Below are 22,953 nucleotides of genomic sequence, written 5' to 3' on the forward strand. Positions count from 1 at the left end.
TTTTCAAAAGGTCTAAACAATGTTGTTTTATTCTTATAGTTTATTTTTATAAAGGTTGTATTTTTTGTATTGTATTCTGCAAATGTTCATTAAAAAAAGCAGAAAACACAGGAATGTTTGGCGTTGATGTCACGCCTTCACTGGACTTAGTGTTTTCTGTTACCTATTGTCCAAAATAAAATTTGGTTTAAAAAAAAGGTAAATCCTTTGAACTTCTGGAGTTGACTGTTGAAGACCCGACAGTTTATAGATATATGGAAAAGAAAAAAGATATACATTCAAATATATTTATTTACCTAACGAAAATAAACTTTGTACCATTAGTTAGGGTAGTTTTGGGGGTTCAAATACTTTTTTCTGAAACAAACTTTACTAACATGCCTTAATATTCACCCACATCACCAGAAGAAGTCAGAATAAACAGGGACAAAAAAGGTACAGTGGATGAGAAATAAAAATATGATTACAGAGCACATTTGAGTAAATCACAACATTATGAAAATGGGTGACACTTCAGTGTTTCACCAGATATTTAGATTATATTAAAATAAATAATTTCCCATTTTTATAACTTTCTTTTAAACATTTTTTTAGAGGTTCACTGTATTTTTTCAATTTTAAAAATGAAAAGAGGTAAATAAGGTTTCATGTGGGTATATTTATATTTATGTACATGGAACATATAAAATATATGCAAGTTGTGCAAATATTTGTTTTCATTTTTCAATAGAGTGAGAACTTGAACACAAGGACGCCAGTGGATCCTTTGATGATGTGTCCTTCATTTTGGATTAAATTGTCTAAGTTTTCGTGGCGTCTGTGTCGACTTTTGCTGTGAAGTGATTCATAGTTCAGTTTTTTAGTTTCTGTTTTCTCATCAGATTATAGATGCTGCTTCACTGTGATCCATCACTGATCCATCACTGATCCATCACTGTGATCCATCACTGATCCATCACTGATCCATCACTGATCCATCACTGTGATCCATCACTGATCCATCACTGATCCATCACCGTGATCCATCACTGATCAATCACTGTGATCCATCACTGTGGTCCGTCACTGTGATCCATCAATGTGATCCATCACTGTGATCCATCACTGTGGTCCATCACTGATCCATCACTGATCCATCACCGTGATCCATCACTGATCAATCACTGTGATCCATCACTGTGGTCCGTCACTGTGATCCATCAATGTGATCCATCACTGTGATCCATCACTGTGGTCCATCACTGATCCATCACTGATCAATCACTGTGATCCATCACTGTGGTCCGTCACTGTGATCCATCAATGTGATCCATCACTGTGATCCATCACTGTGGTCCATCACTGATCCATCACTGATCAATCACTGTGATCCATGACTGATCCATCACTGTGATCCATCACTGTGGTCCGTCACTGTGATCCATCAATGTGATCCATCACTGTGATCCATCACTGATCCATCACTGTGATCCATCATTGTAATCTGTCACTGTGATCCATCACTGTGATTTATCACTGTGGTCCGTCACTGTGATCCATCAATGTGATCCATCACTGTGATCCATCACTGATCCATCACTGTGGTCCATCACTGATCCATCACTGATCAATCACTGTGATCCATCACTGTGGTCCGTCACTGTGATCCATCAATGTGATCCATCACTGTGATCCATCACTGTGGTCCATCACTGATCCATCACTGATCAATCACTGTGATCCATCACTGATCCATCACTGTGATCCATCACTGTGGTCCGTCACTGTGATCCATCAATGTGATCCATCACTGTGATCCATCACTGATCCATCACTGTGATCCATCACTGTGGTCCGTCACTGTGATCCATCAATGTGATCCATCACTGTGATCCATCACTGATCAATCACTGTGATCCATCACTGTGGTCCGTCACTGTGATCCATCAATGTGATCCATCACTGTGATCCATCACTGTGGTCCATCACTGATCCATCACTGATCAATCACTGTGATCCATCACTGTGGTCCGTCACTGTGATCCATCAATGTGATCCATCACTGTGATCCATCACTGTGGTCCATCACTGATCCATCACTGATCAATCACTGTGATCCATCACTGATCCATCACTGTGATCCATCACTGTGGTCCGTCACTGTGATCCATCAATGTGATCCATCACTGTGATCCATCACTGATCCATCACTGTGATCCATCACTGATCCATCACTGATCCATCACCGTGATCCATCACTGATCAATCACTGTGATCCATCACTGTGGTCCGTCACTGTGATCCATCAATGTGATCCATCACTGTGATCCATCACTGTGGTCCATCACTGATCCATCACTGATCAATCACTGTGATCCATCACTGTGGTCCGTCACTGTGATCCATCAATGTGATCCATCACTGTGATCCATCACTGTGGTCCATCACTGATCCATCACTGATCAATCACTGTGATCCATGACTGATCCATCACTGTGATCCATCACTGTGGTCCGTCACTGTGATCCATCAATGTGATCCATCACTGTGATCCATCACTGATCCATCACTGTGATCCATCATTGTAATCTGTCACTGTGATCCATCACTGTGATTTATCACTGTGATGTTCGTGCCCGTGCCCTTGTTTGTACCAGTGTCTGTGTTCGTGTTGGTGTTTGTAACCGTGTTCGTGCACGTGTTTGTGTTCGTGCCCGTGTTTGTGTTCGTGCCCGTGTTTGTGCACGTGTTTGTGTTCGTACACGTGTTCATGTCCGTGCTCGTGTTCGTGCCTGTGTTCATACCCGTGTTCGTGCTCATGTCCGTACCCGTGCCCGTGTTTGTGCTCGTGTTCGAGCACATATTCGTGTCTGTGCCCGTGTTCGTAACTGTGTTCATGTCCGTGCCCATGTTTGTTCTTGTGTTTGTAAACGTGTTCGTACCCGTGTTCATGTCCGTGCCCGTGTTCGTACCAGTGTCTGTGTTCGTGCCCGTGTTTGTGCTTGCGTTTGTGCACGTGTTTGTGTTCGTGCACGTGTTTGTGTTCGTGCCCGTGTTTGTGTTCGTGCACGTGTTCTAGCCCATGTTTGTGTTTGTACCTGTGTTCATGTACGTAACCGTGTTCGTGCCTGTGTTAATACCCGTGTTCGTGCCCATGCCTGTGCCCGTGTTTGTGTTCGTGCTCGTGCAGGTGTTCTTGCCCATGTCTGTGTTCGTACACGTGTTCATGTCCGTGCCCGTGTTCGTGCCTGTGTTCATACCCGTGTTCGTGCTCATGTCCGTACCCGTGCCCGTGTTGGTGCTCGTGTTCGAGCACGTGTTCGTAACCGTGTTCGTACCCGTGTTCGTGTCCATGTTCATGTCCGTACCTGTGTTCCTGTCATCTGAGGCATTTTGAAACGGCGCAGGATGTTGAGAACCCCCCCCTCTGAAAACACTGACATGCCCCCCATTCGTGTTAAAACGTGTGACAGCGTTAAGCAATGCCCGACGCCTTTATTGGTCCCTTTTTGAGTCATTTCATTCCTCTGCAGTGATCTGTACCGCTGCTGAAATTAAAAAGAAAAACTCAGCTTCATGGTTTAATCTGACAGTTTTATTATTTCCCCTCGCTTGTTACCGTTAGCAACAGTAAAACTCCAGCCTGAAAAAGGAGCTAGCGCTCAAACAAACCCGTGGCTTGTTCTTCCAGCGTCTTGCTCTGACCTCAGGAAACCTTCATGCTGATAATAAACTATGTACAGCTTTCATGTGTTGGCATGTGTTGAATGTGAAGAAGCAGGAGAGACTGGGGCTAGCCTCATCATTGAGTTGGGGGGGTCAGAGAGTGGGAGGCCATTTCCGATGGGTGGTGGTGGTGGGGGGGGGGTAGATGGATGGGGAAATCACCACATGAAGGAGTTATACCTGTTAAACACAGAAACAGAGAGTAATGCTTTAAAAGAAGATTATAAACTACTAGTGAGGCAAGAACACTGACGTGGAATGTGCTTTCAAGCTTTGATGGTGCATGTTTTCTGTTTATAGGGCGTTTATAGATGTATTACTAGTGACTTCATATGCTGCAGTTTATAAATGATCATGAATGTCTGAAGAGAGCCCAACTAAAGCTTTCAAACACATCCCTAATGCTGGCTTATGTCTTGTAATGATTATGATACAGGGCTATGTAACAGACTTTATGCCTACGGTCTTCACCTGGATCTCTGACTTCTGCCGGCGTCATCATCAAAAAGCAGCTGTGGAACGTCGTCCTCCTGAGCCGAGCGTCTTCCATATCTGTCAGGTGAGGGGAGGGGTTATTCAAGCAGACCTTCACTCACGTTATGGTTTTCTGTCTAATGAACAGCATAACCTGTGAGCGGGATCCTCAAAGCTCTTGACCTTCAGTCTGATAGGCTTCAGAGGAGCCTAGAGAACAATCGTCGTTCCTGCCTGGATGGTTGTTCTGTGTTTGCAGTTTCCTTTGTCAGAACCAAACCTGCCAACCCAATGCCCCTAAAGGCCGTGTCTCACAGCCACTACCTACTTTTCCACGTATGAAATGTCCGTCTTTTATGATACGTGCGTGATCTACGTCATTCATGAGTGTTCCTTGCGTTCGTCATTCATTGATGTGCTCAGATGTCCGTGGAGGGTTTCAAACGACGGGTCTTCACATGAATTCTGTTTGGGCTGTTCAGGAGTTTTAGTCGGATGAGAATTACACAGTTTATGTTTATGTCCCCCCAACCCCCGACGGGCTGTCTCAACAGGCGCCAAGAAAAACTCCACAGTTGATCATTTTTACTGTCCTCTGACTTATCGTTGTCCCAGTTCCTCATTTCTTTCCGGCCTTTTGCCGCTCAGAGCCATCGATAATGTCTGGAGTCAGTACATTTGCCTTCATTTGCATCCAAAACCACTGACGTCCTGTTTTGCATGTGAAGAATTGGCATAAGTGGACCAGCGGCACACTGTACAGGCTTCCTTCAGCCTGGAATTCAAATATCAATGAGCTCTTTGACTTTCATGACTGAAAGCAGATTGGCTACAACACACTCTGCTGCCAATAGAGGGGGCCAGGAGAGAGCAGTAACTTAATCTAGGATCCTTCATTGTTCCCAGACCATCGAGCTGCAGGCCGGAGTTTTCCACAGTAAACAGTAATCTGATCTGCAGGTTCTGCCAGACGACTCATTTGGAAAAGTCCCACAACCCAGAGCTGTGGGGTGAAGATTAAAACTGTGTTTCTGAGTATTTCTGCATTCAAATCGCTGTAAATCAGGAGTTTAAAAAATGCAGTTTAGTAAAGAGTTTATTGTTACGTACAAACTAAAATCAGAGGACCAAAGTCTTCAAGCTCCGCCCCCTTCTGATCCTCCACCTGCAGACCAACAGATCCATGAATGTCTTTGTTTTCCTGGTCTGAGCTGGAATCTGGATCAGAACTGTACAGATGGACGGATTTGACGTTGCTGCTGTTTTTGATGCACGTTAGGTTGGGGGTGTGAGGGGCTGTAAGCTAACGGGAGAGCGTGTAAACAGATGGATGATGGGAAATCAGTGCAGGCTTACTCTGCACCAACAATGAATTTCCAATGAACTTTTGCCGCTCTGCAGAACCACTGTACTAGAACATGTTTTTTGGTTTTAGCTAAAAACGACATCATCAGAATGAAAAGACCTCCAGAACACAGAAGATGATCGGAGCGGGACTTTTATTTCATGTGAGTTGCATGTAGATCTTCTATGTGGATTTGGGTTAGGGTTGGATTTCAGTCTATTTCATAACTTGAGACCTTTATTGGTGATCTCAGAGAGAGAGGTGTGGTCAGAATAGACAGCTGTTTAGTTTTCTCAGAGAGCGTCTTCATGTTTCCTGTCATTCACAGCAGTGGACAGCAGGAAAACCCTGTGTGTTGCTGCCTGTAGCTGCAGGAGTGTGTGGTTGTGGTGGACAAACCTCTGTCGGGTGATCAGGTTGATGTAGTGTCTCAGAGCAGTGTAGTACTTGGCCAGCTCTTCGGGGGGCGCATCGTCACCGGGGTTTTCTGGCTTGGGGGGATAGGCGTCTGCCAGCACTCCCAGACACACGAGCACACACAGGAAGATGGCGATCATCACCGTCCACGGCTTCAGCATCAGGGCCATCTGGAACAGAACGGCGAGGCGCAGAAGGACGTTTGGTGAGTGGACACGCTTTGGACATGAGCACAGAAAAAAAAAGAGCTTAAATGATTATTAAATATTGTTAGTAGACATGTCACCCATCCTTCTTTAGTGAAAAACACCAGAAAAGCTCTGACTTGGGTCAGTTTAGGGCAGGGGTCTCGAGGCCTCGAGGGCCGACTTCCCAGAAATCCTGCCTCACCTGCTGCTGATTACCTGGATCAGGTGGGATTAGCCAATAAGGAGCTTCAATGGCAAGTTGGTTAGAAAACATGTTGGACACCGGTCCTCCAGGCTTGGATTCTGACCCCCTCTTAACCAAAAAAGGTGAAGCACCTCTGCTGAAGGCGGCAGCCGGTTGTTTTCCAGGGTTCAGTCGGGAGTCAAACGGTAAACAACAAGCTAAACATCCTTTAGCTTCAGCTCTGAGCTCTTCATCAGCACTTTTCAGACGTTCCCAAAACAAGGGGAGGTGCTGCAAGCGTCTCCTGCCCCTGCTCTCTAGCAGCCTTTATTATTGAAAACCCCCTTAGAGGCTCAGCAACCCAAATCCTTTTTGAGTTCTGTGGTCTTGGATCCAATGGGTCAGTGGTTCCACGTCACTCAGAACCTCATTCCAGGCTACAGAGTCTACAGACTCAAGCAGCCAGTCTTCCATCAACATCCATTTCATGAATTTAGTCTGGGTGAATGCTGGATTGTGATTGGCTGCGTGATAATGAGCACGGACACCTGAAAAAGTAGTTCCGGTCACATAACTTAAATGTTCGGTATCACTGCGGTATCACTTCATTATCACTCGGTATCACTTCTTTAAAACAAACTTTGTCTTCATCATCTGGACAAAAACAAGCAGTTAGAGGAGAACTTTCTCTCTGATATGATGCTTTATTTAACACATCGTGATCATCAGCATAGATGTCGCTTTCCTTTGCCGCTGCAGTTGAGGTCGGTGCCAGCCAGCCGTTACCATGACAACGGGCCACACCACGCCACTAATAGTCCGCTTGTTGTGAAAAAAAAAGGGATTTAAACTGGAAAGAATAATGAGAATATAATATTTTTAATATTCAAAGTTTATTTCTTTGGTAACTGACCATGGTATAAATACCATGATCACTTACCATGAGTGGGATAATGCCGGACCAGGCGTCCATGATCAGAAATTAATGCACTTAGCGGGAGCAACCGTCTGAGGCGGGGGCCTCCGTTTCAATTGTTAATTTCTGACACTTTACCGGGCATAATCCCTTACTAAAAAAGGGGATTACCTGAGAATAATGGTTTTAACACATTTACTTTATCTAAAACATTTATTGATTGATTATTTGATTCACAGAACACAACTTAAGTGACTTTTTCTAGCGATAAATGATCTAAAATGGCTATTATTTCTTTAACTTCCATTGTGAGGAGCTGCAGCTGCGCGCCTCACAAAGCCCAACATGCGCTCTGAGGATTTTCAGGTGAGATCCGGCTCCTTCACACACGCTTAAAGCTGCAAACTCATCACACATACCATGACAGCAGACGTGCAGGTATGACAGAAGCAGAGCAACGTGATGAAGGACGCCTCTTAAAATATGACAAAGAAAGTTTCAAACACGACTTACTTTAGTCAGAGACACAGGTGGTTTCCAGCAGCTGGCAGTGAGTCGGTTTCTTCACTTCGGCTCGTAACTCGGTGATTTATAGCCGGCAGAGGAGGGAGGAGTCGCACACGGGTGTTGTGGGGGTGCGTCAGATGGTGCTGAGGAGGGAGACGGGAGGATGCGTCATGAGCCACTGAGGCGGGTTTCTTCTGATGAAGGCAAAGATGACATTTTCAACAAACTGAAAACAAAGTATTTCAAAAATGTGGCTAGATCTCTCATACTGAAACTTTGACAGATGGACAGATGGACGGACGGACAGACAGACAGTGCTTTATTAGTTATGAGGTGATGCAAAACGTTACTTTGACGTGAAAATCTGCAGATTCAGCTCAACATTTCTTTGATTTCTTCTCCATCTCTCTTGCTGGTCAGCTTTGACTGACTTGGGTTTTTGTCTAGCATTCTTGTCTCACAGCAGAAGGTCCTGGTTCAAATCCTGCAGGGACCTTTGTGGAGTTTCCATGTTCCCCTCCATCGTCCCCTTCCTTCCACAGTCCAAAAACAGGCTTGGTAGGTAAACTGGTGATTTCAAATGGTCCCCTAGATATGATTGTGTGTTGTTGTGTGTGTGTGTGAGACCCTGTGATGGACTGTCCAACTGTCCAGCTGGGTGAACCCCACCTTTACTCTTCAGGAGCTGGGAATAGAGGATAAAATGTGACGGAAACAAACCAAACTATTGATTGATGACTTTATTTATCTGTTGTGAGTGTGTGTCTGTAATGTGACTGTAACCTTAATCCTTTACGTTAGAGGCAGGTCACTGCTATTATTGTTATGAATATTTGGTTTTCTTCACGTTCTGTCTTTTCTTGGGTTTGTGTGCAGGCTGCTTTGACTCCTCCCCTTCACCTGTGTCACAGCTGCCTGCACTTTGCTGATTAGTCACACTGAATTAATGGAACTCTCTGCATGTTTAGTATTGTTTTGTGTCCTTCAGTTCTGTACCTTATTGGAGAATTCTAGAAAACCTTCAACCAATCCCTGTTTTCCTGTTTCTATTTCTTCTTTATCCATCCAACTATTCAAATGTTCAAATGCTCTTCCAGCTTTTTCCAGCTGTGACTTTTGGTTCTTCAAATCCTTGAACTTTTCCAAGATTTCCAGGATTTCTGCCTCCATTGAAATAAATGGGGGATCCTTGGTGCAGAAGCTCGCTGAGTTCTTGTCTGTGAAAAATATTTCAGTTGACTTAATTTGGACTTTTGTTCTAAATGTTTTCAAAAGATGCAAGTAATTTGTAATCCTGACGTTGACGTTCTGGAACATCTCGACACAACTTTAAGAAATTAAGATTGAAAAAAAAATTAATTGAAAAAACACTTAAAACTAGAAGAAGCTTCATTTGCAGAGAAACATGCAGGATTGAATGCTATATGAAAATGAAACCTTGGGGTAATAATTAGCAAAGAATAAAGCAATGAATAAAATGATCAAAGTTGACCATAAAGTGAAAACAGCAAAATAACAAAGATATATGTTTGTGAAAAATGCCAGAGCTGGGTATCGAACCAGCGAGCTTCTGCTCCAAGGATTCCCCATGTGTTTAATGGAGGCAGAAATCCTGGAATATCTGGAAAAGTTCAAGGATTTGAAGGAGCAAAAGTCAGAGCTGGAAAAAACTGAAAGAGGTGAACATTTGAATAATTGGATGGATAAAATAGTTGAAACATTGTAGAAGTTAAGTGGCAAAAAATGGAGGAAGAAACTAGAATAAAGAAAGAAAAACAGGAAAACAATGATTGGTTGAATACTTTATAGCATTTAACCAATAATCTTGGCCTTCCACCTGATTCTGTAAAACTACTCAGTCATCATCCATCACCTTAAAGCAATGACAACACGGCTTGTCAAGATGTTTATATTTTTCTTTTCACTCTTTTAGTTAATGTGTGATAAAACCACCTTGAACGCACGGACGTTGCATGAAAAGAAGGCGGGGCCGATTCCAGAGACTCTTCTGTTTCTGCAGAAAACGTCTGGCCTCACAGTCGAGAGCTGCACAGTATTGTTGCGGTTGGCCTTCCTCCTCCACTGGGCCAGTTTGAGTCACGGTTTCTCATCAGTGCATCTGTTTGGTGTCAGCTGACTGCTCTGCACAGCAGAAGCAATGTGATTGCTCAAAAGCACTTCTTGGGGGGATTCTCCTTTGCCCTGTACAAAATGTGGATTCCTGTGAAGGCTGCAGGCTACAGATATAAAGGGATACAGATTTGTATCAAAAAATGGATGTAGTCATGAGAGTCCCAGCAGTACTGGTTTAAACCACAGATACCAGCAAGTTGTAGTTGGTAAAACTGTATAAAATCGAATCCATTTCTGTCAAACATCAGTTTCTATTCCTGTTGTGTCTCTACTGTCTTTGGCTTTTGATGGACATGTGATGCAAACAAAGACGTCCAATCAGAAGCAATTCCTATGGACTGAAGCTGAAGCAGGGATGTGTGTTCGTTCACTAAAGACATCAAATCATTCAACTTTATAAAAAGTGCTTGTCATACTTTGTGCAACTCAAAGCGCATTACAATTAAAAACAAAAACACAGACACCAAATCTAACCCCCCCCTCCCCACCACCACCACCGCTACCGTTAACTAACACATCCCTTAACCCCACACACAATAAATCCTTCTCATGAAAGTAACGTTAAAGAAACTTGAGGCTTGGTTCTGGTGGGGAAACAGGATTTGGAGCAGCTCAGCTGTAGGAACATCACCACAGTGCCCCCCCCCCCAACCGGTACAGCAACAGAGTCCACTCCACAGCTTTGACATGTTGGACCCCAGCCACCCAGACCAAGCCGGCAAACCCTACCCCCACCTTGGGGCTAAATCATAATAAGACAGATGTCAAACAGAGCATAAACATGAAGAAATGCCCTCAGGATAAATCCTAATCCGATCATCCATGGATCTGTTTTCAAAGCGTCCTCGGTGGTCTTTTAATGATGATGATGATGTTTTTAGCCTAAATCTGAAACCTCTGTTGTTTTCTAGGACCTAGTTTCTGCAGACCGGCAGGAGTTTATTAGAAATTCACCTCTGAGATGTGGGCGGGACTGTTGGCACGGAGGTAAGCCTCAGGTTTATTTCCCATTATTTACCCGCTCTCCATCACTACTCACTCTTTGGGGTTCACCATTTTCTAGTGCTGTCCAAATCTACAATCCTAAATCCAGTGTCTTAGAAATTTCCCAGAAGTCTCTGTGAAAAACCAGTGTGCATTGACGTTCACTATATCAGCTAATATAGTCCACAATGCATTGGGTGCAACAATTTTTGTCAAAAAAATGTATTTAAGTGTATTTTTTAATAAACCATCAACGTTTTTATTTTCAGAAGACCGTGGACTCAAATAATCGTCGCAAAACCCTCATATTATTTAGATTTCAACTTCATGAAATCGATGACGTCATAAAAAAAAGTAGTGAGCGTGGTATCCAGGGCACTACATAGGGCTGCACTGCTAGGGTGGGAATTCAGACACAGCCTCTATGTATTTTTTCCTTTGACTTTTAACAGATCATTGGTTTGTACCTGTGTTTACACAATCTATGCAATTTATACTCTTTAAATAAAACTTTATTTACAAAGCTGTTGAATATCCTAAACAACATGAAGTTCTTCACAGAGTAAAACCATCTTTCAAAAGCATAACAAAGAGCTTTTGGTGTAATTGCAATATTATGTTGACTTGGAGTTTGTTTAAATTGTCTTAAACTCTCCAGTGGATCGGTAAAGTTCTGCAAACTAAAGACTGAGACCGTCACATCAAATGAGACGTAGCAACAAATCTGAGGTGATAATCAGAGTCCAGTTCAGAACAAACAGGTTTGCATCAGAAAAACCTGCATGTTCACGTCTGATCGTATCTACAGCCGCATTTCAAAGGTTAGAATCTGGGAAAGCGGGAAGGAAGAGTGGCAGGACGCATTTACACAGCACCGATAAAACCCAACAGCCCCTCAGCCTGTCACTGCACAATTTAGCATCGCCCCAACAGACAGACACACAAACACACACACACGGACACACACACACACAAACACACACACACACACACAAGCACACAGACACATAAGCACGCACACAAACAGACACACAAGTAGGTGTGCAGTTGTGCGATCTTTACTCTGACAGGATTACAACACAGTCTGGCAGCTAAACTGATCAGCAGTCATCAGCATCAAAGATGAACGACAATATCAGCCATGAACTGAGAAAGTGAGGCAAAGCTTTGTCAATGTTTTGTCAATGCCTGTGTGCACACATACACAACTCCTGCATTGAATTTCCCTCCCTTAAATTTATAGCCTTCTGAATTTTATTTTCTTTATTGAAATTCTTGTTTGCATTGAAGACTTGGCAAGAAGGCCCCGCCAAAGTAAAGCCAGCAAAACAAAAATACACATATAGAACAACACATATTAACCCATGGAAAACACACTAATTCAAGCAATACTGACAGTGACATTAAAATGGCCCATACAGACAACAAGCGAGGGGAAAGGATAAACAAGCACAGCAGTCAAATAGAGGCTCTAGCAGCTTAAACAAATGGTGAGATGGGAAAACGGCACGTCTGAGGGAGTTTTGGAGAGAGTTCCAGTCATTTGCTGCTGCAAAATGTAAGGAATTCTAACCTGTGCAGACCCTGGAAATAGAAATGATAATGCAATTCAGATGGTAGTTGGTACGATGCAGGAGGCTGGAGAGGTATGGTGGCGTCTTCCCCAAAAGAGATTTGTGAATGACAGAGAAGCCGGTGATGATGTCATCTGGTGTGGAAGTAAGGACCAACCCTTCAGTTTGTACAGTTCATAGAGAAAAATGTGCACCAATGGCAACACGGATATCTGAGTGATAAAGAATGTCAAACTGTTGAGAGCCCATTTCATAGATCAAATCATAATCACACAGAGGGAGTATGGTCATCAGAGTATTTGGCAGAGTTTGTGAATGAAGCCTTGTTATAATAGAAGAACCCCGGGCAGGCTTTGACTTTAGCCTTCAGGGTGCTGATGTAAGAAATGAAAGAAAGTGAAGAGTCCAGCTAGAGACAAAGGTGTTTGTAGGAGCGGACAAACTCCACACTGAGCCGTCCACACTGGTGATCTCTAGTAACAGGCGACACTATTCTTCCGGTTGAATAGCATGCATGTAGTCTTGTCGGAGTTGAGGGCATGGAAAAGACTTCTTGACAAAGATAAGGCTGAGTTGGAGGGTGGATGCTGCAGAGTGAAGTGAAGGGCCAGATGAGTAAATGATGGTATCATCAGCGTAGAGATGTATCAGAGAAGCCCCGATAGCTTTGGTCGCATCATTTCTGTAAATGGAGAACAAGGTCAGGCCCAACATGGACCCTTGTGGCACACCCTGCGAGATGACAAGAGGGTCTGATGTGAAGTTTTCAGACTTTACTCGTTGTGCACAGTTATTGAGATGGCTGGCAAACCATTTGATGCAACGTCCGGACAGGCCAATGCTGGAGAGCCTCTGCAAGAGGACTGACTGATTTACTGAGTCAAACACCTTGGGCGCAACTATGAATGTAGCTCTGCAGACGTGTTTATTGTCCATGAAGGTAATGAGGTCATTAAGGACTGAAGAGGAATCAGGATCAGCTGTCCCATTATCCTCATTAATTATTTATGGGGGGGGGGTCATTCTGACTGTGTTATGGATTAGTTGAATTGTAGATAGTAGATGAATTGTTCAGAAAAATAAACTTAGAGCATAAATTTAAGTCCTGATGGGGTCTGCTTGAATTTTCCAGATGTGTGAGCCTAGACTCCGGCTTTGTCAACACATCCCCATTATTATTATTTTCTACGATGATTACCTGATGAAGAGCAGACATGTTGGAATGACGAGGTTTGACATTCCCCCTCCCCGTGGTCAATGTGTGTGTCCTCCGCCATTAGTCATTCCACAAGCAGCCTCTTCACACTGACATTTTTTTAAGCAAATTCCACCGCCATCTGTCCGTCCGTATTCCCGTCCTTAACAACATCTCCATTACTTCCTTTCTCACCCCGGTTTCTCACCCACATGACAACTAAAGTCTACTCCAAACACTGCTTTCTGCCCTCCAGAATTAAGTAATTGCCCCAGGAAGTCTCTTCGGGGACAAACCAGGTTTAGTGATTCATCATCATCATGACTGTCACCACGGAAAATGTGCAGTCATTTCTCAGTAATGTGTTTGCAGGGCAATGTCGAGGGATCCGAGCCTGTCTACACTTTGCACCTGCTACCTCCCTGCCTCCCTACCTGCCCCCCCACCACACACCCGCACACATCCACACCCTCACGTGCACACACACACAAACACACACACACACATTTAGATTAGTTTTACTCAATTGACAGTGAGTCTAATTGGTCGTGTTCTATCAGCCAGAGCCTAGATGTTGACGTCAGCTCTAGAACCCAGCAGACTGTGAGAGAGGATTGAGAATGATTTAGAAACTAGGGGAAAAATGTCAACATTTCCAATGATGAGACAAGTGTCACACAGTGGTAGTAGTCCACGCTGTGTAAAACCCTTAAGGTAAAACACCATTGATTCATTAAACACTAAAAAAACTCATTAAAACTGACCTGAGGGCTTTTCTAAAGTATATAAGCAAGTCCATCTAAATGTCCTTCATATAAGAGTCCATCCGATGGGGGCACATCCAGGTCCTGTCACACAAGAGAGGGCGTGCAGATGAAAAAACACAAACAAGGTAGTTCCCTCTGCAGGTGCTCTCCTTGTAACCCCCGAGCACACCAGGAGGAATGAGGGTCCTTCCCTGGTTTCTCTGTGTGGCTCACGGGTCACTCAGGCGCTCCTCCGTGCAGTTGGCGCCTTCTGTCTCACCTGCCTCTGGCTTTGTGGTGGCAGTTCGCTGCATGACTCTTGCAGCCACATGCTGTCCTGTTTTCTGTTGGAGCCGCTCCTTAAATATTGGTGTGAGGAACGCTGTGCAATGATCTCCAGTCAGTCAGTGGCAAACATGCAAAACACAGAAACAAAGGAAAAACACTGAAAACAAACTGATAGAATCTGAGTTCAATTAACTTGTGACTCTAGGTTAATTGCCCCCTGTCACAGGTCATCTTGAGCATTTTTCTGGTTCATTCCTTATAGGAGGTCCACCTAAGTTGGACCTCCCATACCAACGCAGGGGTTCACAGCTTCCATCAACAGCCACAAGTGCTCCAGGAGGGTCAGGTGATGCACCCAGTGCCGGCTCTGAGAGCCTGTTACAAGTGGCTCAAGTGACCCATTAATAGTCAAGCAGCCTTCCAAACACCACAGTGTGGGGTGAACCCACTGGTACCATGTACAGCATTGCTGTTGGCCTGTACCAGAGCTGTTAAGTGCTCAGCCCACTGTCTGTGCTCAGCTTACATGGAGGCAGTAGGCAGCTGTTCGACTCTCCCTGCATTCATAAAAGAGCCACAGTTCTTTTAAATAATGAGGAATCAAATGCTGCTCCTCAATCAGTCAGGATTCTTTCTGGGAAACCAAGTTCCTCTATCCAGTAATCATACACCATTCACGCTGTTGCTGCAGACTGGTCTTTCAATGGAACTGCTTGGACATATTTGGAAAAACGCAGTCAAGTCTAGGATGTAGAGTCATCTGTCATCAGGCTGGCACCGAGACAAATAGTCCAACCCCACTATCTTGAAGGGGTACGAGGTCTTGATGGAAACCAACGATGCACTCATCTCAGGCCCGTGCTTTGCATTAATGCACTGAGGGCAGGTGCTGGTCTGATCTTTCATGTCTTTCATCGTCTGTGGCCAAAAGCACCGGTGCTGCAGGACGGATAGAGCCCAGTCACTACTGGAGTGACCCATTTCCTGGTGGCAGGTGGCCCACATTTCTCTAGCGCCACTTCAGGGAATGACAGACTAGAACTTCCCTCCCCGAGGTTCTCCCCATATAATACACAGCTCCCCAGCACTTCATTGCACAACTCAGTCCTGTTCCACAATTTGAGCAGCAGTTTCAAGTCTTCAGGGTTGTTCCAACAACCTCAGGTCAAGTTTGGCGTTGGAGCTTCCACAGGCACAGCCGTTGGAGGTCAGGATCTCTGGATTGCCCTCTTTCCCAGTCTTCCTCAGGAGCCTCCACACAGGTCGTGTCACAGCAGGTGGAGCTCTCCTGCGTTACAGCGAGGGATCACTGTAGACGTTGTTTTGAGAAGCTTTTTAATAAACGGTGATCATCAACCAATCAGAAAAGACACAAATATTTATTTTCCTTAAAGAACAAACAGAGAAAGAAAGGAAGAAAGAAAAACCCTGCTGGAAATAAAAATGATTCTCATTTTGTAAAATTGTGGGTGATATTTTCAAATCAACAAGATTGACACATTGCTGCCCTTCATTGAATTATAATTCTGCAAAGCATGAACACAACAGAGACGATTGAGTTTTGAAACCTTCCAGAACACCAGCTCTTGCCAGCATTCTTGCGTTGGCAGATGTCCGTCAAGGGTTTTCGGCTGATGGGTCTTTACGTGAATTCGGTTCGGAGCTGTTCACAATTTTTGGTCGGCTGAGAATTTTGCAGTTTACGTGTATTTTACGTAGTTCATATGTGTGATCCTTGTGAGATACAAACCCAAATTTGAGGCTTTCCACGACCGTTCCAGGTATGTCTAATATACTTTTAATGCACGTACCACCGATGAATAACTATATTCATATGAATATAATTAAAATTGGATTTACTTACTGGTGTATGTGGACAGATGCATAAATTGTCCAAGAAAACTTTGACAACTCATCTTATATTAGACATCTTTGTATACATTAGAGTCTTGTTTTTGCATTTTTGCTTTGGTTCTATTAAATAAACCTTTTTAAATTAATTGTTCACGTTTCCCAGTGGCAGCATGTTATGCTTTTGTACTACTAAAGTACTTCTGAACAAAAATCAAAGTGTCATTTTGTTGGTTATCTCATATTTGCTTATTTTATGCATCACCTAGCTATATATATATAGGTGCTTTAATCATGTTTGCAAAAGTATATGTGTGTCCGAATTTGTTTCAAAGGAAGGTGAAGGTGACACCCTTGGGAGAAAATGTTTCTCTTTGCATCTTTTTAGCATTCTCCTGAGAAGCTGTGTTAGCTGTGTCTAATGAAGCGAAGGACGCTCTGTGTTAGTTTATCTGTGAAAAAAAGCTTTGCAGGTCCGGAGATGATGTGAGAAGACTGTGGAAGTATGGACATGTTGCAATTAATGTTTCTGATAGCGCTGCAGCTGTGTTTTTATCTGTTTCCCTCCTTAGAGCTCAGCGCATGTGTAACTTAGGGACAACCCAAAACAATTTATTAAGAGAGGAGGCAGCAGAATCTGCACCAGAGTGGAGAGAGATTGTTTAGTGGGTAGATCTCTGTCTGCTCTCCTCGTAAAGGTACCTTGTTCTGTTTGTCTTTCTTTCCTTTTTGATTTGTTATGATGTTGTAGGTTGTTTTAACCCAACACATTTCCAATTATTGCTCCTTATCAGCATCTACTGGAGCTGGAGGAGTGTGGAGGGACTGTGGTTGTGGAGGTCTGTCAGCAGTCGGGGTGAGGCTGTGGAGGAAGGACGTGAATTTGGCCCTGACCAACTGGTACTGATAGCCAGGGAGAGTCCTCAGGGCATCCTGGACATAGGTGATGAAGGGCTCCTGCCCTGAGACTGGTGGCCAGTGTTAGCATTGATGCTGTCCAGCAGCGCCCTCATGAGATCATCCTCACCTGCTTCTGTGTCTCTCTCCTTCAGCCCATGGACCTCTGTGAGTGGTCCTGCTTCTCCTGCTACACAGGCAAGGCGGGCAGCGATGGACTCGAGGCACTCCAGTGACTGCTCTTCCTCTGCAGCGGGCTACTGTGAAGACTGTGTCAGAATCCAGCGGACGGGGCTCAGGTTGTGGCTGGGTGAGTGGCCTGTGCCGCTGAAGGTGGTACATGGGCTGGCTCTGTCCCTCGGTGGGTATCTGTCGTGGTCCACAATCCAAAGCTCACGGTCTGTTAGCTCCTTCCTTCATCAGCCTCACACACCAGTCTTTCACTGTTTTCCACCAGAACTCGATGGTTACACCAAACTGCTCAGCCATGAGAGCCCACAGAGTTCTCCTGGTCTTATACAACCTGTGTCACCTCCTTCAGACTCCCTCGTTCTCCCTCATCCACAAGATCTTCGTCCTGCTCCTGTGTGAGGCTGTGGTCCTGACGCGCTTTTGGTTCTCCAGCTGCTGCCCAGGTCGGCTTGGCCTTGCCCTAACCTTGGGTTGGTTGTAGGGGAGGGGGCTGGACATGCTCTGTTTGTTGTATGCTGGTCACGTTCACTATCACCAATAGCTTCAACATGAGGGCCAGGGTGTGAGGAAGATGTTGATTTAGGCTCTGGAGTGGACTGCTGCTTCTCTGGATCAGGCGCAGGTAGATTTGACCTTCTTCTTCCTCCCCAGCTTGGATCTTGTGGGTTGGGATTTCCTATTCACCTGCATTATCTGGTCAGAGTTGAGGCTCCTTTGGAATGCAGGGGTCGAAGTGGTTATGGTAATCCTCTGCTGCGACACCTTTGATATGTACGTTGTGCCAAGCTACCGCCAAGCATGTGGGTACCATCGTGGATACGTGTACACAAGTCATTTCAGTGTTTCATCTGTGGGAACGTCACAGTCGATTTTTGGGCCAGCTTTGTCTGGCATTTGCATCTTGCAAGAATAACGTACGATTGAGTATGATGCACGTAAACAATGCATGGACTGCATAACTCTGAACCACCCAAACACTTTGAACAGCTCAAAACCGAATTCACATAAAGACCTGTAAGCCGAAACCCTCGACAGACATCGTTGCACATCGATGAATGACGAACGCCAGAAACACTCATGATTTACATACCATGTATGGATCACGGATGGCTGAAATTCCATCCGTGGAAAATGAGCAAATCATATGTAGCTGCTGTGTGACACGGCCTTTAGAGATAAGGTGAGAAGCTCCGGAGAGAGCTCGGAGTAGAGCCGCTGCTCTTCACATTCAGAGGAGCCGGTGGATGTGCCTCAGGTATCTGGTCCAGATGCCTCCTGGACATCTTCTTAGGAAGGTGTTCCGGGATCTCCCGCTAGGCGGAGGTCCCAGAGAAGACCCAGGACAAGCAGGATGGGCTAGTCTCTCAGCTGGCCTGGGAACGTCTCAGGGTCCCCCCAAAGGAGCTGGAGGAAGTGGCCGGGCGAGGGAAGTCTGGGCATCTTTACTCAGACTGCTGCGACCAGGTCCTGGGGTTGCGGTGGCAGGAAAAAGATGGGTGGATGGATGGATGCATGGATTAATGGGTGGGTGGATTATAATACACATTTTATCTTTGTCTATTAAATTTGATTCTTCTCCCTTGCATGCATTGAACTGGCTCTTTCACAGGAAGTGCATGTATTCATGCTCCTATAGGACCAGGACTGGCCTTAACTGCAGCTCATCACATTGGTCTATTGATCAGGTGTGTAACTTTTTCATCTCCTTCCAATTGATTCAGGTCCCCAAAGGGGGAAACTGTCAGTCCTTAGACGTACACAAAATGAAAGAAGCAAAATTAAAACAGCTGCAAGACCTCACAGCATCACACGAGGACCAGCCGTGATCTTTAGTACTTTTTTTAATTAATGCAGAGCCCAACATGTTAAACACATCTTCATGTCTTGACAGTTAGATTGAGCCTTAAACCTGTTTTAGGCCCTCTGGGGTTACAAGGATGTTAGAGCCAATTCAAACCAATTATAGCCAATTATATATATATATATATATATATATAAAACATCATATATTTTATATATATGTATATATATATATATGCTGCTAGATTGCATATTGAGCAGTTCAGCCCTTGATTCCATCCAATCATACTTATTGATGTTTTGGTTAAGGAAAGGCACAAACAGGTGAAGTTAGTTTTCTTTGGTTGAGTCGTCACTGGCTGGTTGGAGACTTTCCGCTCTCAGACAAAGAGAAGACGCCAACATATTTACACATGAGAGGCACACGGAGAGCTTTTTGTACCACCGTACACATTCTTTAGATATTAAAGCTTAGATCGGAACTTCTTGAAATACATATCTCTAGCTGGAAGCTGCCACAGCTATCAAACATTTTTATGAGAAAGTTGTGAATGAAACAAAGCAAAGTCAAACACAAGAACAACCTTCAGCTGCTTTCCTCTACGATGTGCAGACAGACGGAGCATCAAGAGGATGCACTCTACAGTCTGGGCTTCGTCTTCGTCACATTGCTCTCCTTCAGAAGTTTTATGGGGTTTCCAGAGATTTGTTAAAGTTTCACGACACGCCTGTTTGAAGACCAGTTTAGGAAACGTATTCCCCACTCAGAGAGGATATCCAATGAACACAGTTTAAAACGTTTAGTAATGAAACTACTGCTGTTGTCAACATTCACTGTATTGTAATGATCACTTCCATGTGTGGCAAACACACTGAGGTGAAATGACAGTAAACATGGCGCCGTGCGTGTACCGTCTGAGTGACCTTTGACACCATCCCCCACTCCGTCCTCTCCTCTGGGTCTCACTGCCACTGCCCTCCGTTGGTGTAAATCCGGCTGCTCAGGTCACTCTCAGTTCATCCATCTTTGTTACGGCCCCAACAGTAGAGGAAGCGCCACCAAAACGCGCGACGACATGGACACCAGAGAACAAGGAACCTAGTTTGGTGAAAACAAGACATCCTGAGTCCTGGAAGGCAAAATGAAGTTCTTTCTGGGCTGGTTCACAGGAATGAGATAAAGGGATTGGAACTGAACATGACGTAAGTCAGCCTCACCGACGGTCAGAGTCAGCAGCTGAGGCTGCCCGACCAAATCTAAACTATTCAAAAGGAAAGAAAGCTCAAAAGCCAGGCAGATGAGACCGCCAAGAGGGCACGGCGCGGCACGGGACGGCACAGCATGCCCTGTTGATCCTCGGCCTCTCTCTCCTCTCTCTCTGCCAGCTGGTGATGGACTTGAACACCTGGCAGGTGCTGACCAAGACTGACAGGGCGGGGCAAAGGATGCAGCACAGCAGCAGCGGCGAGACGAAACAAGACATCATTTGTTCTGTGATTTATTGCCTTTTTTATTTCTGCCATTTTTTTAAACTTGAATTAATTTGGAAATTGTTACTATAATTATCCTTAACAACCCATAACAGGACAAATAACCAGTTTTATCCTGGTTGGTGTCATTTTTTCCTCAAATGCGGCTCGTTGTTCTAGCTTTGCCAAATGAAAAGGACACCAAGCCGTCTGAAAACCCTAAATTCTTGTGATTCTTTAGTAAACCCAACAAAGGACGACCATGGACATGTTCAAAATATATCCTTCCATCAGGGAGCAACAGGAATGTGGCTTCATTTAATGAGTTTGGCTAAATTAATCTTTTAAAGAGTTCAGGTTGTTCTCCACCAGCTGCTCTTCTCTCGCCTCCTTCATCATTTTTCTCTCTGGTGTCTGATCCTCTTGGGGAAAAACTCCTTTCATGTGAGTCTGCTGTTTGTTTGTCAGCTGCTCTGACATGCCAGAAGATCTTTCTCCTTGAAAAATGTCATTGGAAGCTTTTAAAGGCACTAACTGGCGCCCCCAGGGGGGCCTAAAGGGAACACAAGCAATTAAGACCCTGATCTGCTTTCATCAAGCACCTCGGCCCCCACAGCTCCTGCTCTTCAATTGAACATCTTCACTGCTTGTTGGCGCCATCTGGTGGTCACAAAAACTGCTGTCGCAGTTCATTTTTAGATTATATTGAACTTCATTTTAATATTTTATTAATAAGTCTAGTAGATCATGTTCAGATTTTATTTAAATATTACAAAGTTTAGTGGAACACATTTCTAAAAGTGTGAAAACAATATGTGTGTGTGTGCGTGTGTGTGTGTGTGTGTTCAGGATGAGTTCAGGAGTTGAGGATGTAGCCAGAAGTGTGTGGATGTGGTTTTCCGGACAGTTGTTTGTGGTGACAGACAGACATGATGGTCTCACTGTCTTCAGGTTGTTGATTGGAGCCAAAAGCTTCCAGGAGAAAAAGCGTCTCAGTGTTTCATCAAGTCAGCATTGTGTGGGTCTAAACAGCTGATTTAGTCACCAAGTCCTTCCAAGCTCCTCCTCCTAACAGCCATGAACACGCCGCTGAACGGCGAGCAGCTCCACCCGACCACAGCGCCTTCAGGTTGGGGGGGGGGGGGGGGGGGGGCAGGCAGGTGCTGCAGGGGGACTTGGTGAGTCTCCAAGTGTCATCAGCAGACTTGGATCAAGACTCTGAACTACTGTCAGAGTTTGGGACAAACCCAGGAGAGGAGCCCCCCCCCCGTGACAGACCACCACCATGACCAGAACCTCTGACCTCTGACCTGGTTCAGCAAACGCCACACAGCTGCAGGCCCGTTTACCAGATGGGAGGGGTACTGGGGGCTCCAGAGGAACCATTCAGAACCGACTCCACCGCTTTGACTGGACTGACAGACGACCGCTGCAGGTGACTCCACCCACACCAAGACACCGCCGTCTGCAGTACAGACCATGTGACCTGGACCATGCAGCAACGGTCTACCGTCCTGTTCACGGATGATGAGGGTCACCTCACACACAGATGGTCGGCGTAGCTGGAGAAGGCGAGGTGAGCGACACGCCAAGGTCAACATGGTCTCCAGGGTTCTTTGGTGGAGGAGGAGCAACAGTCTGGTTCTTGTAGACGGTCCAGTCAATGCAGGTTCTGACCTCAGACATCATAGAATTCCTCCAGAACACCCCAACTTCCTGTTCATGGATGATGATGCTCCACTACATGCTGCCAGAAGTATCACAGATGGACTTCAGGAAGTGGGCGTGGCCTCATGGTTGACCCAGCAATGACCCCTGACCTGAACCCCATAGGGCAGGTCTGGGACCAGCTGAAGCAGAGACTGGAAGACCGGACCCCCAAGTGACCTGCAGAACCGCATGTAGAACTTGTGGAAGAGTGGACCGCCTCAGAACATCATGAGGTTAGTGAGGAGCAGGAGACGCTGAGGTCCAGCTGTCACTGCAGCCAATGGAGGACAACATTTGTTCATTTTCTTTATAAATGTCTGGCTCTGCAACAGGCTGGCGACCAGTCCAGGTTGTGCCCCGCCTTAGCCCACCAGCAG

The 22,953-nt window shown here is 45.0% G+C and overlaps 1 protein-coding gene and 1 long non-coding RNA gene across 3 annotated transcripts; one reads left to right on the plus strand and one right to left on the minus strand.

Moving 5' to 3' along the window:
• Positions 1-3,552: 3,552 nt before the first annotated feature.
• LOC101155694 (peptide YY-A) lies at positions 3,553-15,185 on the minus strand. Its single transcript, XM_023957886.1, has 6 exons — positions 14,649-15,185; positions 14,387-14,470; positions 7,743-7,879; positions 5,924-6,111; positions 4,177-4,257; positions 3,553-3,885 (listed from the first exon to the last, which is right to left on the minus strand). The coding sequence occupies exons 4-6, from the start codon at positions 6,109-6,111 to the stop codon at positions 3,864-3,866; spliced, it is 291 nt and encodes a 96-aa protein (XP_023813654.1). The 5' UTR covers positions 7,743-7,879; positions 14,387-14,470; positions 14,649-15,185; the 3' UTR covers positions 3,553-3,863.
• LOC110015430 lies at positions 10,813-19,547 on the plus strand. 2 transcript variants are annotated; one of them, XR_002873740.1, is made up of 4 exons: positions 10,813-10,856; positions 17,080-17,205; positions 17,302-17,450; positions 17,560-19,547. It is a non-coding gene; the product is annotated as an uncharacterized LOC110015430 (long non-coding RNA). The 2 variants fall into 2 exon arrangements; XR_002290621.2 differs by lacking the exon at positions 10,813-10,856 and having other exon boundaries at positions 15,926-17,205.
• Positions 19,548-22,953: the final 3,406 nt, after the last annotated feature.

The sequence above is a fragment of the Oryzias latipes genome, chromosome 8, assembly GCF_002234675.1.
Source record: "Oryzias latipes chromosome 8, ASM223467v1".
In the NCBI taxonomy this organism is placed as follows: domain Eukaryota; kingdom Metazoa; phylum Chordata; class Actinopteri; order Beloniformes; family Adrianichthyidae; genus Oryzias; species Oryzias latipes.

What these genes read in the sequence shown, in the direction of transcription:
- LOC101155694 (XM_023957886.1), bottom strand. Translation starts at nt 6,111, where the DNA reads ATGGCCCTGATGCTGAAGCCGTGGACGGTGATGATCGCCATCTTCCTG. An exon ending in AACCTGATCACCCGACAGAG is followed by an intron (nt 4,258 to 5,923) that starts GTTTGTCCACCA and finishes CTCACCTGACAG; the next exon opens with ATATGGAAGACGCTCGGCTC. An exon ending in GGCAGAAGTCAGAGATCCAG is followed by an intron (nt 3,886 to 4,176) that starts GTGAAGACCGTA and finishes TGTGTTTAACAG; the next exon opens with GTATAACTCCTTCATGTGGT.